This window comes from Desmodus rotundus, chromosome 8, assembly GCF_022682495.2.
Source record: "Desmodus rotundus isolate HL8 chromosome 8, HLdesRot8A.1, whole genome shotgun sequence".
NCBI lineage: Eukaryota > Metazoa > Chordata > Mammalia > Chiroptera > Phyllostomidae > Desmodus > Desmodus rotundus.
In genome coordinates this window covers 941,352-957,430 of record NC_071394.1, presented here as the reverse complement: position 1 = coordinate 957,430, position 16,079 = coordinate 941,352, and the positions used below count along the sequence as shown (strand labels likewise).

The following is a 16,079-nucleotide window of genomic DNA, read 5'->3' as shown; positions in this document are numbered from 1 at the left end:
CCTTCTCGCTCTTAAGTTTTACTCTGAAGCAAAGATGCAGCGGCCGCCTCGCCTCTTCTCCCAATCTCTCAAATGGAGACAATGGGACAAACTCTGGGATGCACAGGCCAGAGTTTGGGCCGGGCAGGGGGAGAACGCGGGGTCCTGCCGGAAAGCAGGCAGCCCTCCATGCCCAGAAGAGTGGCCGGGCCTTTCTCTTCAAAGGTGCCGACCACAGAGCTCCACCGACTCCGTCCTCGGGTGAAGGGGGGTGACAGTGAACTGAACCCTGCAGCCACGTGGGCCCCTTTCTGCTGGTCAGGCTTCCAGCGGTGGGGACCCTCCCTGCTGCCCCCGCAGTCCAGGCCTTGGCCCTTCGGGTGGGAGACCCTGGTCTGGGAAGAGCTGGGGACAATGCTTGCCATCAGGACGCGTGGCCCTGCACATAGGGTGACCACCAAAGACGGCCTCATTTCGCCTTAGTGGGAGCACGGACTGCCCTGCAGCAGCCCCCCTCCTTCAGGGCTGCCTGGGAGGGGAGGGCGGAGGGCAGCGCCCCGTCTCCCGCTCTGACCTGTTTCTCCCGCGGCCCGCAGCTGAGGCAGGACGCAGGCCCGGGCCCTCCTTGTCTTCACACCGGGAGAAGCGCGGCAGAAACGAAAGCCACAGAACCACCAGCCAGGCGTCAGTGACTGTTTTTGGATCTAAATGGATTTATTGTTTGTTTTCTTCCCCTCCCCCCAGTTTCATAGCAAATGAAAACAGAAGCCGACACCACCACGAAACTTTGGGCGAGCAGCCATGCGCCTGCTCGGGGCTCAGCGGGGGGCCAGGCCGGGCTGGGGGCCCTGCCAGGCGCCCTCAGGGGCCAGAGCACCGGCCTCCCCACCCTCCCCCCAAAAGCAATCAGGCTGTTAAAAAAGATGCCACCAACAAAACGGAACACAATTTAAATGGGAATAAAAACCCTTTCTTTACCCACCCCCATGCCAGGAGGTTCAGGCCAAAACCTCCTCTTTAAATTTTTTTTCTGCTAGAAACACTGCGCACACTTTTTTTTTCTTTCACTTCTCTGGAAGGTTAAAATAAGGTCTATTTCCCCGGAGTCACAAATACGATGTGGCGCATAGAGCAGCAGCACTGTCCAGGGCCCTCCCCCCAGGCGGTGCAGTGGGGCGGCGGGACCGAACACAGCCTCCGGGCGGGTGCGGGCAGGCGGGCAGACAGGGGCCGGGCCCCTCCGAGCGAACGACACATGCTGGGACACGCGGGCGGCCACGGGTGACCCCGGAGGGAGGTCGAGAGCTTCTTCCGGGGCCTTCTTTTCTAATCACCAAGCAAAATAAATATAAATACTTCGAAAATAAGACCGTTCCAAATCGGAGAAGTAAAAAAGGGCAAGGATGGGAGGCGAAGGACAAGGAGGGCGGGGTTGCCAGAGACGGCCCCGGGCCCCTCGGCGGGCAGGGCGGCGTGGGAACAGAGACCGCGCGGTCATATGTACACGTGGGCGCCTGCGAGGAAGTTCGACCTGCAGCGGCTCCTGGAGATCGCGGCGCTCTACGCGCGGGGGAGTCGCGGCGGGGCAGCCGAGCGGACGAGGGGGCCGCACCGCGGGAAGGAGCCTCCCGTCCAGCGCCTGCGGACGTGGAGCGGGGCGCCCGGCGCTGGCCCGGCCGGAAACGGCGGCGTCGGCTCCGGACGGCCTTGCGTCCTCGTCCTGGGCCACGGAGTGCGAGCCTCTTCCCGGCGGCGGCGCGGTTTCGGGTCTGGAGCTCACAGGAAGAAGTCGGGCGCGCCCTTGGCCCCGCCGGGGCCGGCCTGCGGCGGCGAGGACTCCCGCGGGAAGCCGGTCCCGCTCGCGCCCCCGGGGCCATTGCGGCCCGCCAGCTTCTCGTATTTCTCCTTGTACAGGTCCCGCTCCTTGGCCAGGCGCCCCACCTCCAGCTTCAGCTGCTCCACCTGGCTCTGGAGCTGGCACTTCTCGCTCTCCAGAATGTGCCGCTGCTGCACCCGCTTGAAGCGGCACGACTGCGCATAGCCGCGGTTCTTGAGCGTGCGCCGCTTCTGCTTCAGCCGGATGACCTCCTCCTTGCTGAAGCCGCGGAGCTGACGGTTCAGCTCGCGCACCGACATGGACACCAACTGGTCGTCGGAGAAGCGCTCCTCCAGGCGCACGTGGTGGCCTGTGCCGCCCACGCCGGGGCCTGCGCCGCCGTGGTGGTGGTGGTGGTGGTGGTGGTGGTGGTGAGCCGCGTGGTGGTGGTGGTGGTGGCTGGTGTGGTGCGCGCCATGGTGGTGGCCAGCACCCACGTCGTCCGCGCCTCCGCTGCTGCCCGCGAAGCCTTGGCCCCGGAAGGCCTCGTAGGCCGCAGCAGCCGCCGGGTGATGCGCGCCGTGATGCCCGGCGTGGTGGCCGCTGCCAATGAGCGCCTCCACCGCGTCCTCCGGCGTCAGGTTGAGCGCCTCGGGGTTCAGGTGGTGCTGGTAGCCGCTCATCCAGTACAGATCCTCCAGTGCCGGCTTCCCCGAGGCGCCTCCGACGGCGCTGGGGGCCCCGCTCGCCGGCCCCGGGGCGCTCCCGGCCTGCGCTGTGCCGGCACCGCCTCCTGCGCCGCCGGCCCCGGTGCCCGGGCTGGGCGCGCAGAAGCTGGGCGAGGAGGGCACGGAGGAGCAGGGCGTGCTGAGAGGAGTCGAGGACAGCGAGCCGGGCGGCAGGCGATGACAGAAACGTTCAGCCTCCGGTGGCTCCTTCTTCACCTCGAACTTCATCAGGTCGAAGTCGTTGACGTACTCGATGGCTAGCGGGCTACTGGGCAGCTCGGCGCCCATCGCCAGCTCTGCGGCCATCGCCCGGGGCCCCGGCCCCGCCGCCGCGCCCGGTTGCGCCCCAAAGGAGGGCGTGGGGGGGGGGAGCCGCGGGCCTCTCCCCCCCCTTCCGATCCCCAGGGCGTCGGGTCCCGGCGGGACGGCGGGTGAGTGGAGGCAGCTCTGGGTCGCTGCGCCCAGGCGTGCACGTAGGAAAGTTTCGCGCAGTCAACTCAGGGGCATCCGTTGGGTATGCCACCGGCCCGGTCTCTCGCGCTGCCCCGGGCCGCTCCCCAGCGGGTGTAGGCCAGCCGCACTCCGCTGACCCCACGCCAGAGCCTGGGCAGGTGGCCGGGCTGGAGGCGGTACTTGCGCCACCTCTGGCTGCTGAGCCTCTGGGCGCCGCGCCGGTGATCGGCCGGCCCCGCCTCTACCGCCGAACGCCTCTCGGGGCGCTCCCCTTTATAGAACCGGGCGCCTGGGCCCGCCTCCTCGGGAGGGGCGCGCGCCCTCGGGCCAATAGGAGCCCCAGAACCTCCGCCCTCATTTGCCTATCCCCATGGCAACCCGGAGCCCAGCTGTCAATCTGCGAGGAACAGCTGTGGGAGGGGGTGGTGACCCGCCGCTGGCTAGAGGAGGGGGCATGGCCCTCTGGTGGCCGCCGTCGGGGACTGCAGCTGCGGAGGACCCGGGGGTCGCTGGGGCGTGAAGCAGAGGGGTGCCGGGCGTGGGGACCCGCCTGAGGTTTCTGGCTTCTCGAGTCTGCGACGGTGCGGCCGGAGAGTCTCGGGAAGCAGAGGGCGGCCCTCGGTCCCCTCGCTGCCCCGCTGTCTGTGACCCCGCAGCCCATTCTCCGGCCCTTCCTGGTTGGTGGGGAGGCCACGTCCAGCCCGCTGGTGTGACAGTGTCGGGACCTTCCGGCCTCCCGACACCGTGACACTGCGGCTCCGCCGGCGCTGCGCGGGGCGCGCGGGTTATTTTTAGCGCGCGGTTCAGGCGGGTTCAGGAATTCAGTCAACAAAGTTGCTGGCACCTCGGAGCGGCGGGATCCAAGGCGCGCGGCACAGGTGGGGCGGAAGGGGCGCGGCGGGGCCCGCGGAGGGGCTACTCCCGGGACAGGGCGGGGGGCGCACGGGGCGGGGGGCGCGGGGTCTTGGCTCGGGAGTTAGGACTCCCGGCCTCAGCTGCCCACCAGCCCGGCTCTGGCGCGAGGTCCCCGGGGGGTACGGGACGCGGTGCCGGGTCTGGCGGGCACGGGGGACGGAGGTGGGAAGGCTCCAACGCTAGACGAAAACGTTACGGCTGCGGTGGCCGCCCAGATCGGAGGCGTGTCTGGTGGCGCAGGGCTCGGTGACAGCGAAGAGGACGGCGAAGCGGTGGGCACCGACCGGAGCAGGGTCAACGGGGGTGGGAGGGGCCTGACCCAGGGTGGCACCTCTAGGCACTGCTGTTACAGGACTTTACAATGTAAAGCCTCGATGGTCAATGTAAGCATTTATGCAGAGAAAGAAAAGTCTGGAAGGATGTGGTCAGGAAGTCACCAGGGGCAGCCTAGCCGAGTACTGGGGGCATTTGGCTAACAGGGCTTGTGCCTTGTCCCAAGTCAGAATGTCTGTAATTTATAATAAAAATACCATACGAGTGGGAGTGAAGACCCGCTGCCCAAGATGTCCCGGGGGTGGCCTGCCCTGCTGTGGCAGGTGGGCACGTCTGTACATCCCCCGGTCCCCACGTCCTGCACGCGGGCAGACTCCTTTGTCAGACAGGGCCAGGAAGGGCACGGGTACCCACCTGGCAGGGATGGCCCAGCAATCAGAACTGAGGTCCCAGGCCAGGTGCTCCGCCTCCAGGCCACACAGGGTGCCCGGAGCAAAGTGGGTTTGAGGCTCCCTTTAAAGACGGCACTGTCGGGGCGGTGCGGGGAGTGGGGGGGGGGTCCTGCCTCAGGAGTGAAGCCTGGCCTGTATGTGGGGAGGGCACCTGCCCTGGGCAGCCCCTGCCCCTGGCCTCTGCCTTTGGCACTGGGCTGCAGCCCAGCTGTTGGACCAAGCAAAGGTGCAGTCCCCAGCCCAGGAGCATGCTGGGGTGGAGGAGCCCAACTCCAGGGGCCAATGTGGACCTCCTCACAGCCCCTGGCCTCAGACTAAGGGGCCTGGAGCCACAGCCATGCCTGGGCTGTGTGGCGCCCCCCAGTCCTGAGAGGTGCAAGCAGGCAGTTAAGGCTAGGATGGCCTGACCCACCCATCCAAGCCCACACGGAGCCTCCTCGAGGACCATGCTCAGCCAGCCCCAAGGCAGTTGCCCCCACAATCTGCTCCAAAGGGTGAGGCTCACAGATGCTGGCCCTCAGCCGGCATCCCAGGGCCAGCCAGCCCTCCATTCGCTCGCTTACACACACACACACACACGCACGCACACACACCCTCCACTCGCCCATACACTCCTCCATGGGGGGGCGGCACAGCTGAGCAAGGCAGCTGCAGTCAGAGTGGGATGGAAGGCACAGGGACATTCGGAGCTCAAGGTCCCCTGACCCAGTGTAGCCTGGAAGGAGGGCTGCCTGGGGCTGAGCAGGGCACTCACGTCCCCAGCTGGCTTAGGCACCAGGCAAGGCCCCCCCACCCAGGCCTGGACGTGGTCTTGGTCAGAGTGGCTTTCTAGAAGTGCTACTGGCCACCACCCCTGCACCTGGGAGCAGGCAGCCCCGGGGAGGTCCAGGCCCTCCGGGTCTCTTGCCAGCTACTGGGCCCATGCCCTGGCCTCTGTGCAGTCTCTGTCTTGTCTGCTGGCCCCGGGCTAGCCAGGGTGGAAGAGCCACGGTGGGCCCCTGAGGGCAGGTGTCTCGGGCTTTCCCAGCTCAGGGCAAGTGCCAGCCTTGGTGGCTTGGCGGGAGGGAAGGGACTACAAGGGGGTGGGGTGCTCAGCTGGGTCCTGGGAGCAGCAGCTGGGAAGGCCCAGGTCCCCCTTCCTGTCTTCCAGGAGCAGCCAGTAGAAGCACCACAGAAGAGGCAGACAGGGGTGCCATGTGCCAGGGCCACGCCATCCCATCTGCTCCGTCGACAGCCCACCCTGCCCCAGAAAAGGCCCGTTTCCTTCCGGTCCAGAGCAGCAACGCACCCTCCTGGGGCCTCTCACACCTGTCAAGGCATCAGCCCTGGAACCCATGGAATTCCATGGGGACTTCTCTCGTGGCTTGTAATTAGACGCACTCCCCAAATCTTTACTGAGCACCTACTAGGTGCCAGTCTGCCTGCCCCAGGGGCACCTTCAACCAGGGAGGTGGCCCAGGGGTCCCTGGTTGAAAACAAACCCTCAGAGTTTGATGGCATTCCGGGTTCTGTGGGGAACAGCTGGTCCTAGCCTCGGGGGTGGGCGGCCGGTCTCTGACACCAACAGCTGGTGGCCAGAGCCGAGGGCCTACGCCTGGCAGACCGTGGTAGCGATCGGCCGGGCCAGCTCCGTGCAGTGTCGCCACGCGGGGCTCACGAGGGCTGGCCGGGCTTCACCCCAGCATGGCGGCTGATTTCCTGAGTGGGCAAGCGTCCGAAACAGGTGGTGTGCCTGGCATTTCTGGGAGCCCCAAGGGGCGCTACTGGCGCAGGCATGGCAGCAGTCTGCTGAAGGCTGGGCAACAGGAGGGCACAAGCGCCACCCCATTGTAGCATCTTTGGGACACAGTCTGAGAGCTGGGGGCAGAAAGTAAATCAAAGATAGTAAGTGAAGTCTACAGCGCATCTGTTTCTCGTTGATACTTAGTTACCACTCTTAACACAGTTACTATCTCCCAGCTTCTGTGGCCCGGTTCCGCAGGACCGTGGGGTCTCCCCAGGGTGCGAGGGTCTCTTCTGGAGCTCCCTCTGGGGAGGGGCCCTCCAGGCTCCCTCAGGTTGCTGGCGGGACCACTTCCTTGAGCCTACCGCTCCCAGGCCCGACTTCTGGCTGGCTGGGGGAGGGGGCACCCTTGGTTGTCTCCCTGCCCCACCCCACCCCCATTGGCGGCCCCACCATGGAGTCGGATATCTGTAAGCTATGTGATGTGACCGTGTTAGGTTCTATGGTTGGAAGTAGGTCCGAGGTCTCCTGGGCTTCATGGGGAGGGGCCCGGCCAGTGCAGAAGCAGCAGCAGGGGGTTAGGGGACACTCCATGGGCCTGGCCCCTCCTGCAGCATGTGAGGTGAAAGGTCAGCAGGAGTGGGAGTGGTCTGGCCTGATGAGAGGAGGGATCGGATGGAGCTCCAGGAGATCTCGTGGAGGCAGGGCACTCTCTGGGAGATTCCCTTGACCACCCTGGGACCACTGGGGCCAGGAAGGGACGGGACAGCTCCTTGAGCTCCCTCTCAGTGGCTCCACAGCTGTCCTGGCCGCAAGGTCTGCCTGCTTCCCGATCCTTGCAGTCACACTCGCTCAGAAAGGTCGTGCTACCCAAGAGCCAGTGCCGGGGGTCTAGGTGGGTCAGTTTTGTCCCTGGGAGGCAGTGCCTGAGCTGGGGCAAGTGGTCACCTGCCCGGCCACCTGCATGGAAAAGATGAGGGGAAGCTGCAAACCTCCTTTAGCTAGCAGGGGCCAGCTGGCCTCCCCTCGGCCTCACTTCCTCCCCCAGCCCATTTCTTCCTGGGCTCAGTGGACCACCCTACCCAGGAGCCCACTGTATGCTGGCCACCATTCTGGGGGTGCACACTCAGCAGACTCAGTGGGGGAGCAGAGGGCTCCACTGCCAGCGGCACCCCCTCCCATTCATGGCCCCTCCAGACCCACACCTTGCAGGTCCCATCTGTGCCCCCACACCACCCACACCCCCACCTCAGGCCCCTCACCTCTCCAAGACTCAAGGCCCCAGGCAGACGCCTGGAAATCCACAGGGGTGGAGCTCAGACGTGAGCCCCAGGCCCAGGTGCCCGTAAAGGAGGAGCCTCAGCCCAGACTGGAAGGTCAGCAAGGGATGCTCTGCTGCAGCAGGAGCTCAGCGTGCGGGGTTCACCCTGCTGACCACACGGCCCCAGGTCCCACCCAGACCGTGGGGTCTTCCCTGGTCCACAGGCGGCAGGACCCTCACTGCTCCTGGTGGCCGCTCTCACTTGAGGCTCCCGTCCTGGAGCCTATGTCCTGCCACGTGGACAGTCCAGAGCAGCAGGCAGCCCTTCCCAGGCAGGGAGCGTGTCCAGGCAAGGGCCTACCCCTCTTTAGTCTGGGGGGCAGGATGTGACCTGCACCTTCACCCTTGAGGGTCTTCCCTGGCAAGAGGAGCCCAGAGTGACCAGTGGGCACCCTCAGCTCCCACCAGGAGCAGGGGTGTCGACTAGCCCGTCTGAACAGGTCCCCAAATGGGTCACAGGGTGTAGAGGGTGGGGGACTGGGCCCAGGAGCACAGGGCAGCCATTGGCTTGCCATCTCCCACTTCCAGGTCGCCCAGCCCTTCTGGAGCCTTCCATGCTGGGCCCCGGCTGTCAGGCTGCCTCTGGGCTGCGTGGGTAGTGAGTCTTGGGCCCACTCCCTTTGCCACCAGGCCTCCCCATGTGCACCCTGAAAGCCTTGGCCTGGCTGGAGCAGGGACAGACCCCTCATGAGTGTGGGGCTGGAAGGGCCGCCCCTGGGGAGCAGTGGCCGTGCTGGGTGGGAGGGTGGGCATCAGGCAGGCTCGGTCCAGCTGCCCACCACAGACACACCTGCCCTCCTGGTGTGCTGCTGGCACCCCCTGGCAGCCTGGGGAGTGGGCACCTGCACTCACTGCGGAGGGCGTGCAGGGAGGAGGGAGTTCTGTGTGGCCACAGCTCCCACTGGCTGAGCCAACAACCGTGTCCTGGTCCTTCCGTAGCCTGTGGAGACGTTCAGTGTCAAGGGGCCCCAAACGCTTTGCAGCCCCTTTGTGGTCCTCAGCCCAGGACCCACGGCTGCCCCTGGGCCAAGGTGCCCCACATCCCTGCAAACATGTGGCCCTGGGGCTGTGTCAGGGTGAGCTGCCCATGGGGGGCTGTGCCAGTTCCTGACCGGGTGGGGGCCCTCGCTCCCCAGACACGTTGAACTCCAGAACCCACCACCCTGCCAGACAGGCTGCAGCAGGGCCTCGGTCACTCATCAGGCCTGAGGGCACCAGCACGGTGGTGTTCCAGAGTTCCAGCGTGACTGCTACAAACGACCCCTCCCCTCAACTGAGCGTCCGCCGTCACAGATGCGCCACCAGCCTGTCACCTTTGAGGCTGGTGCAGAGACGCCCCATCTCTCAGACACGGCCTAGTGGAGAGCAGGATCCCCCGGCCCTTGGGTCCTCAGGTGGCCTCTTGGAGGTGGGGCATTCCCCACGCCAAGTGTGCGCAGGTACGGGTGAGTGGCTGCGCTGCACCCGCAACCCCGGGGGGGGGGGGGACAGAGCTGCAGGCCAGGGAGCTAAGGCCCCCGGCCCGAGGTGTTTGCTTAGGCAGTGGTGTGGGGCACCAGACCTGTCCCAGGCCCCGAAGCTGAGGCCACAACCCTCAGCCAGGCCTCCCTGGGTCCCTCTGGAAACAGACGCCCCTCGGCATGGGAGGTTTGCAAGGCTGGATCAGCTGCCTCCTCCCGCAGGCTGCCCCATGCCCTGCCTGGCCCGAGTCACTCTCTTGAGATGCCCAGGGATCTCTGGAGGGGACCTCAGCCTGGGTGACCCTGGCCCCAGCCTGTTGCATCCACGTCCCCAGGGCTCCCTCTAGGCTCCACAAACCAGCTGGTGTAGCCATGGGGGACAGGCTGAGGTGGCCCTAGGAGCTGGCTTGGGGAGGCAGGGCAAGCCACCATTCCTGCCCAGAGGCACCCAGAGGAGGGGTGCCGTTTAGGGCCAGAGCCGTGTGGATAGGTGGGAATGCAGGGCAGAGGCCACTGCAGGAGCGGGGCAGGCCCTATGGCCCCCAGGGGTCTGCGGCCAGACACCCCCAACACCCCCTGCCCCTCTCGCTGCCTTCTCCCTAGTGCCTCTCAATCTCAGGCCTCTGGGCCCCTGCAGGCGCCTGCAGTCAGCATGTGTGCGTGGGGGCTGGCGGGGCGGCGACGGCGCACAGCACGGAGACAGAGGACAGAACCTTTATTGCTGAGCATAGGATGCCTGCTGGGGCCTGGCTGATGGCCCTTCTCCAGGCAGGAGCTGGCTGGGGGTGGGGCGTTGCTGGGGGTGCACTAACGGCCACTGCCCCACCCACAGTGTAGATGGGCCTGGGGGAGGTCCCTGCCCCGGCACCCCTCAGGGCAGGGAGCTGGGAGCAGTCCCTGGTGGGAGGCTGAGGACCCTCGGGTGGGGAAGTGAGGGGTACAGAGGGGCTGGGGAGGGGGGGCCCAGCTCGCAGGAGAGAGTGAGGCCCTGGGCTCCCACAGGTCAGGGAGGGCTGAAAGCCAGGGGGGTAGAGGGATGGCTTCGCAGCCCCCAGGGACAGCTTGGTGGCAGGGAGCCCCTCGCAGCCGCAGGTGTAGTTTCCTTCCTGTCTGGGGACGCAGGGCTGAGGTAGGCGGGGCTGGCGCCCGGGCCTCACAGGCGGGGTTTGATGTGCAGAGGCTTCCCTGTTCCGAGAAGGGCAGAGGTCAGGAACCAGAAGTCCCTTGCGGGAGGGGTGCCCCCACCCCCAAATCCTCCTGATGGAGAATCCATCAGCCCAGGACTGCACAGCAGGGTCTGCTGGAAACTGGGGACAATGGCTCTGGACAGGCCGCCCTGGTCCCCGGCTATCTAGCAGGGTGCAGGCCTTTGGGCTGGGCTGGCCCTGGACAGTGGGGGCGCCGGACGGGGCTGCAGCGCTGGGTACACGGGCTGCACGCAGACCCGGCACACACTCACACCCAGGACAAGGCTGCCAGACGCACATGTGGTGGCCATGCCGGGAAAAGGCCAGGGTGGGTGTGAGCAGGTGGCTGTGTGGGGACAGGAGCCACTGAGGCCCCTGAGCAGGCTGTCAGTGGCCGGAGGATGGAGAGCCACATGCCGGGGGCCCCCGTCCTGTGCACCCCACACGCACAAGGCTGCTGCCTGCCCCTCCAGCTCCAGGCCGTGGCCAGGCAGGGTGTGGCCTGAGCAGCCTCCCGGGGCCTCCCCAACCCTGCCTGCCTCCTCTGATTCTGGGGTTGGCGCTGGGTTCCGATTTCATACAAGAGAAGTGGCTGCCCTGCCTGCCTCCTCCTGCCCTGGCGAGCCACACCCAGATGGAGAGCTGGCACGCTGGTCTGGGGGGCCAGTGGAGGGCCAGGCCCCGCTCTGGGCTCCTAAAGCAGGGGCTATGACGAGGCGGTGTGAGCCGGCCCCCACCCCCCCCCCACCCACCCGTGGCCGGTGTCTGAGCGTGCTCCGCGGAGCCGTTAGAGGCGGCTGCGGCAAGCATCTTCCATTAACGTTACGACCGTGAAATACGACAATAAAGTGATGGCCGTATGGTCACAAATTTGCGCCCGCCGAGCTGCGTGGGGTTTATCGTCACTCAGACGCGCGGAGAGCTGTAAAATGTTTACAGAAAGGGTCGTTTGCAGCCATAAAACCCTCTTTTCTCTCCTAAACAAGGCTGAGTGGAGCCGTTTACCAAGCCCCAAACGCTCCTCGGGGGAGGGAGCATCTGTTCTCTCCAGGCGAGTGCGCCAGTCTTCCAGAACAAATTAACAGAAATGGGTGCTTTCTAATTAAATCAGCCCTCGGCTGGGGCAGTCGGTGCATGGACGCTGCTGCGCTCGCACCTCGGCACCCGCCCGCCCCATAGCAGCAGGTGCCCATGCGGTCTCTCCGGAAGCATCTGGCCCACCTAGAGACTCTGACTTGGGGGCTGGGCATCTCAGGGGGGCACCGAAAGACCCTGGCAGTACTGGGCTCTGGGGGCCCACTGCCTACCTGAGTCCTTGGTTGGGGGGCTTCTGGAGGCTGGGGCCCTGGGCCGGCCTCCCGGGCTTGGCGAGGACTGCAGGGAGATAAAGGCAGGCAGCTTGGAGAGGCTGCCAGAGCCAGTCAGCGCTGAGGTGGCCTTCTCCTGGAGAGACGGCTCCTCCTGGTCTAAGGGAAGGAAGGGAGAGGAAGAGGGGGCGCAGGGGGGGGAGGGGGAGCGGGAAGAGGAGGAGGGGGCCTTCGGTGACAAGGGACGGGCTGAAGCTGCAGCTAACACCCGTGTGGAGGAGGGGCGGGGGGCTGGGTCAGCAGCCACAGAGGTGGGGGAGCTGGAAGTCTGTCTGGCGGGGTGCTGGGCAGCTGAGGACTTCCTGCAGGGAAGACAGCAGAGCAGAAGTGTGAGGTGGACCCCAGACACACTGGCCAACTACCTGTGAGGTGCTGTCCTGGTGGCTAGGCTCTCGACCCCTCCCCACCCACCCCTCATTGCCCTAGCAGCCATCGGGCACCACCACCCAGGTCAAGGCCAGCCCTCGGGGCCCAAGGACAGGCTGGTGACATCATGGGGCTGGTAAGCCTGGCACCACACCGACCCTGTCCTTGCCTTCTGGACCCTACTCCCTCGTCCACACAGGTGCCCCCACTCACAGGGCAAGGAGCACGGCATGGGCCCCTGCTGTAGGCATCACCTGGATGCTACCCGGCCCTGCCCCAGTCAGTGGGAATGAGGGGCTGAGCAGCCCCCACCTTTCTCCCAGGGGCAGGGCAGGGTAGCTCCACACACACTGGTCTGGGCCAGGGACGCCCTTGACTCTGTCCAGCCTGGGGTCTGGGAGGGGGGGGGCACCTACCACTTGATCCTCACCTTTGGGCTGAGGTCTCTTCTTGGGTTTGAAGCCAAAAGAGCTGGGTGGGGTGGAGGGGCTCCCCAGAGGGGTTCCGAACATCCCAGGAGTGGGTAAGGCTGCTTCCTGACCGCCCCTGGAGATCCCACACAGCACCCACTTCCTGCTCACCTGGACCCATGGCTGGCAGGGGCCCTGCTCTTGGAGGGCGCTTCGCTGGGCCCTGGGGCTGGGGACGCAGCTGCCCGGCGGCCGAGGCGCTTCTGGGTGCGGTGGAGCAGCTGGCACTGGGCACCCCGGGGGCAGGTGCCCCCACGGGAGAAGTCAGGGCACAGCAGCGTGTGCTTCTTCTTACACTGGAGGGAGACAGGGCACTGCTGGGGGAGGCCCTCACTGGGTGGGGCAGCCTGGCTGGGGCTCTGGGCCCAGGTTTCCTGTGAGCTGGTCGAGGCCCCAGGCTGCAGTAGCCCCACCGGTTGTAACAGGCACCCGAGCAACCCCTGGGGCCAGCACACTGCCCTGCTGGGGATGCTGGCGGGTGGGGAGGCCTGGGGGTCCTGCCAGGCTGGGTGGGGATTCCCGGGTCGTTAACTCCTCCTCCTGACCACAGCTCACCCATTCTGGAGGAAGACAGGGTGGGGGTGGGGATGAGGGATGGGAGAGGTAGGAGTGGGGGGCTTGAGGCCTGAGGGGACCTCATTGGGCGGGGCTCAGGCCTCAAGCCCAGGGCTGTGGCAGGTCAGCCCAGGCCACCACACACCCGATCCACCACACCTGTCACCGTGGCTAATTATACCCTTGGGGGGCAGGTGCTGGGGGGTGTACAGCTTCAGGGCCTGCTTTCCCTGGGCCTGCCGGCCCCTGGTGGGAGCTGAGGCCTGCTGTGTGCCCCTTTCCAGTGGAGGGGTGTTCTGCACTCCCACACCCCCTGCAGCTGGCTTAGCGGGCAGGACCAGGGAAGAGAAGGCCAGGGTGTCGTGAGCCTGGGCACCCTGACTGCCCCTCACGTGAGAACAGGCGGCAGGCAGTGCGGGACGTGCTGGGGAGACGGAGCGGGGACAGCCCCGCTGCAGAGTCTCTGCGGAGCCGGGGGCAGAGTTTACAGCGGCAGTGCCCGGGGCGCGCACCCACATGCCAGAACACCACGCTCTGGCCCAGAACCCCCCTCCTCGGACTTGGTCCTCAGAGCCGGGACCCCGGCCCTGCTCCACAGGGCGCGCCCGCCTGTTCTCTGAGCAGGGTCTGTGTACTGGGCACTCCTGTCCCCACACCTGGCCCCTGGCTGCCACTAGGGGACCAGAAGCCCAGGACACTGTGCTTGGAAGCAGGCTAGAGCTGGCAGGGCCCTGGACACTGTATCTCACACCAGAGTGTCCCTGTGGGGGCCGGAGCCACCACTGCCCTGAGCAGAAGGCGGGCTTAGGCGAAGGCTCTCCCTCCACCCAGTGGCGCCAAAGCCCCTCTGCCCTGGGCCTGGCCTCTGGAAGCATCTCGTGGGTCCCAGGCAAAGGGCAGCTGCAGTGGCACCTGCAGCAGGGGTGGGGCCTTGTGGGAAAGTAGGGTGGTGGCTGGGAGGACCTCTGGGAGGGATGAGGGCAGACCTTGGCCGCATCCCCACCTCCCGGGCAGCTGGCCCGGCCTGTGAGACAAGACCCAGGCGGCCCACCACTTCTTCCCTTTTTAAAGGCGGCTACTAGGGAACCCTAAGTCTCACATGTGGTTTGCCCCCAGCTGACCTTCCTACTGGATGTGCCGGTCTGAACTAGCCCGAGAACAACCGAAAATGCGGGGTGGCACGTAAAGAATCTCCCGTCACCCGAGTGCTATGAGGAGAGTAGAGTGGTGGCAGGTAAGCTGCTCAGGACACAGACGAGGGACAGGTCCGGAATTTCAAAGGCCTGAGGGCTGCCCCTAGGCCAGGCCCACGGGTGAAGGGGCAAAACCAATCAGAGCCTCCCAAGACCCCCCCAAAGTTCTGGAAATTAAGGTCATTGGTAAATAATTCATGAAAATTCGATAACATTCAGAGCCGAGTGAGGGCAGACACTTCATCGGAACCGGCGGAGGGCAGCGAACACAGCCCTTACATTAGCGGGGGCTGGGGGGGACCCTCAAAGTCAGGGGGCTGAGAGAGGAAGCAGAGGGAAGAAAAGGAATGCCGTGAACAGAAGTGGGCCAGAGGGCAAGATCGCGGCGGAGCCCAGAGAGCGGGAGCCGGCTCTCTGCAGACACTGGTGAACGGGCCCCGTGGCACGGCGCAGGGACCAGAGGAAGGACAGCAGCTGGGAGCTATGACCACTCCGTGAAACAAAGATGAAATCCACACATTCTGGGAAACCCGACAAGAGGAAAAAGCCAACTGATCGAATGCCCCTGCAGCTGTAACAGGGTGGGGTCAGGAGCGACAGATCGAGGGTGGCCAGCCTGGGCTGTTACCAGCGACACCAACCTCAGGTGCCCCCTGGACAGCAGAGCTCATAGCCCAGCTAAGTTTATGGAACAGAATAACCTGGAAACCAGAAGCTGAGCAGAACCGGGGGCCCAAAGAACATCCCGGCCACCTTCACCAATGAGCAGGATTCAAGTCCCCCCTGAACCACAAACTGCCCCGATGGAGCTGCTCTCCTGCCTTTGCGTGGCTGCCTTGGCCCAGGCCCACGGCCTTCCATCAATCACTCGCTGCTAAGCAAGCACACCCTGACCTCCCAGAACCAAAGGCAAAACTACCAGAAAACCAAGTAAAACCCACTCAAAGCCTGGGCCGAAGCTGGCAGCAGCGAGCCAGGGCTGCTCCTCAGCTGGGGCAGGCACCCACTATGCGAGACGGCAGGGAGACCTGGGAAAGGTGCACGGGACTTGGCTCTGTCTCTGCAAGGTGAAGGCAAGTCCACAACCACTGCAAAAGCACATGTGCATTGGCCACAAGAGGCCAAGATCGCCGAGGAGCGGTCTGTGCCGGGCCCTAGGCAGTGAACCGGCCCACACAGGGGGCAGCGGGGGCCCAGGGGCCCCGGTCCAGGTGCTGCCTGGACTCACCCGTAGAGCGCCGGCTGTGCGACAGGAGCTGATGGAAGGGGGGGGTCCCAATGGCATGAGAGGGACAGTCAGGGACTCTGGCAAGGCGGCCCCGGGGGGAAGCGGAGGGATGCAAGTTGCATACAGACGGGAAAGGCTGGTGTGGGGCAGAGACTGCTGCGCACGGGCACGCTGGAGCCCCAGCTGAGGGCTGCCCTTGGGTGTCTCTGGCCCACACTGGAAGAAGAGCTGCCTCGGGCCACACCCTGACCACATCGCAACACGTCATCACAAAGAAACCTCCTCGTGTTTTAAGTGAATTTACGAGTTAGTGTTGGGTTGCTTTCACACCCACCCTGGGCTGCATGTGGCCCACGGCCTGAAGGTTGGACACCCCTGGAGGTCAATTCCAGGGAAAACAAGCCCAAACTGGCCTAAGGAGAAACAGAAGGGACTATGTTTCCTGAGAGACAGAGTGGACGCTCCTCCCCACCGGCCCACTCAGCACTGCAGTCAGCACGTCAGCAAGGGGGCCCTGGAAGGTGGACTGCAGCCTTGGCGGTGGGTCCCGGAGCGTCCTTCTACCTCAACATCCTGACTTGGACCTGAAGAAG

At 65.4% G+C, this 16,079-nt stretch overlaps 2 protein-coding genes across 2 annotated transcripts in view; both read right to left on the bottom strand.

Moving 5' to 3' along the window:
• Positions 1-684: 684 nt before the first annotated feature.
• MAFA (MAF bZIP transcription factor A) lies at positions 685-3,341 on the bottom strand. Its single transcript, XM_053929846.1, has one exon. It carries the CDS (start codon positions 2,827-2,829, stop codon positions 1,756-1,758), a length of 1,074 nt encoding a protein of 357 aa, XP_053785821.1. The 5' UTR covers positions 2,830-3,341; the 3' UTR covers positions 685-1,755.
• Positions 3,342-9,818: 6,477 nt separating this feature from the next.
• The window catches only part of ZC3H3 (zinc finger CCCH-type containing 3), a 58,393-nt gene continuing 52,132 nt past the window's right edge, over positions 9,819-16,079 (bottom strand). Inside the window, exons 10-12 of the mRNA XM_024572399.3 lie at positions 12,622-12,806; positions 11,615-11,976; positions 9,819-10,305 (exon numbers count right to left, since the gene is read on the bottom strand). Of these exons, the coding sequence (XP_024428167.2) occupies positions 10,274-10,305; positions 11,615-11,976; positions 12,622-12,806 (579 nt within the window). The 3' untranslated portion in view covers positions 9,819-10,273. The remainder of the gene's footprint in view (positions 10,306-11,614; positions 11,977-12,621; positions 12,807-16,079) is intronic.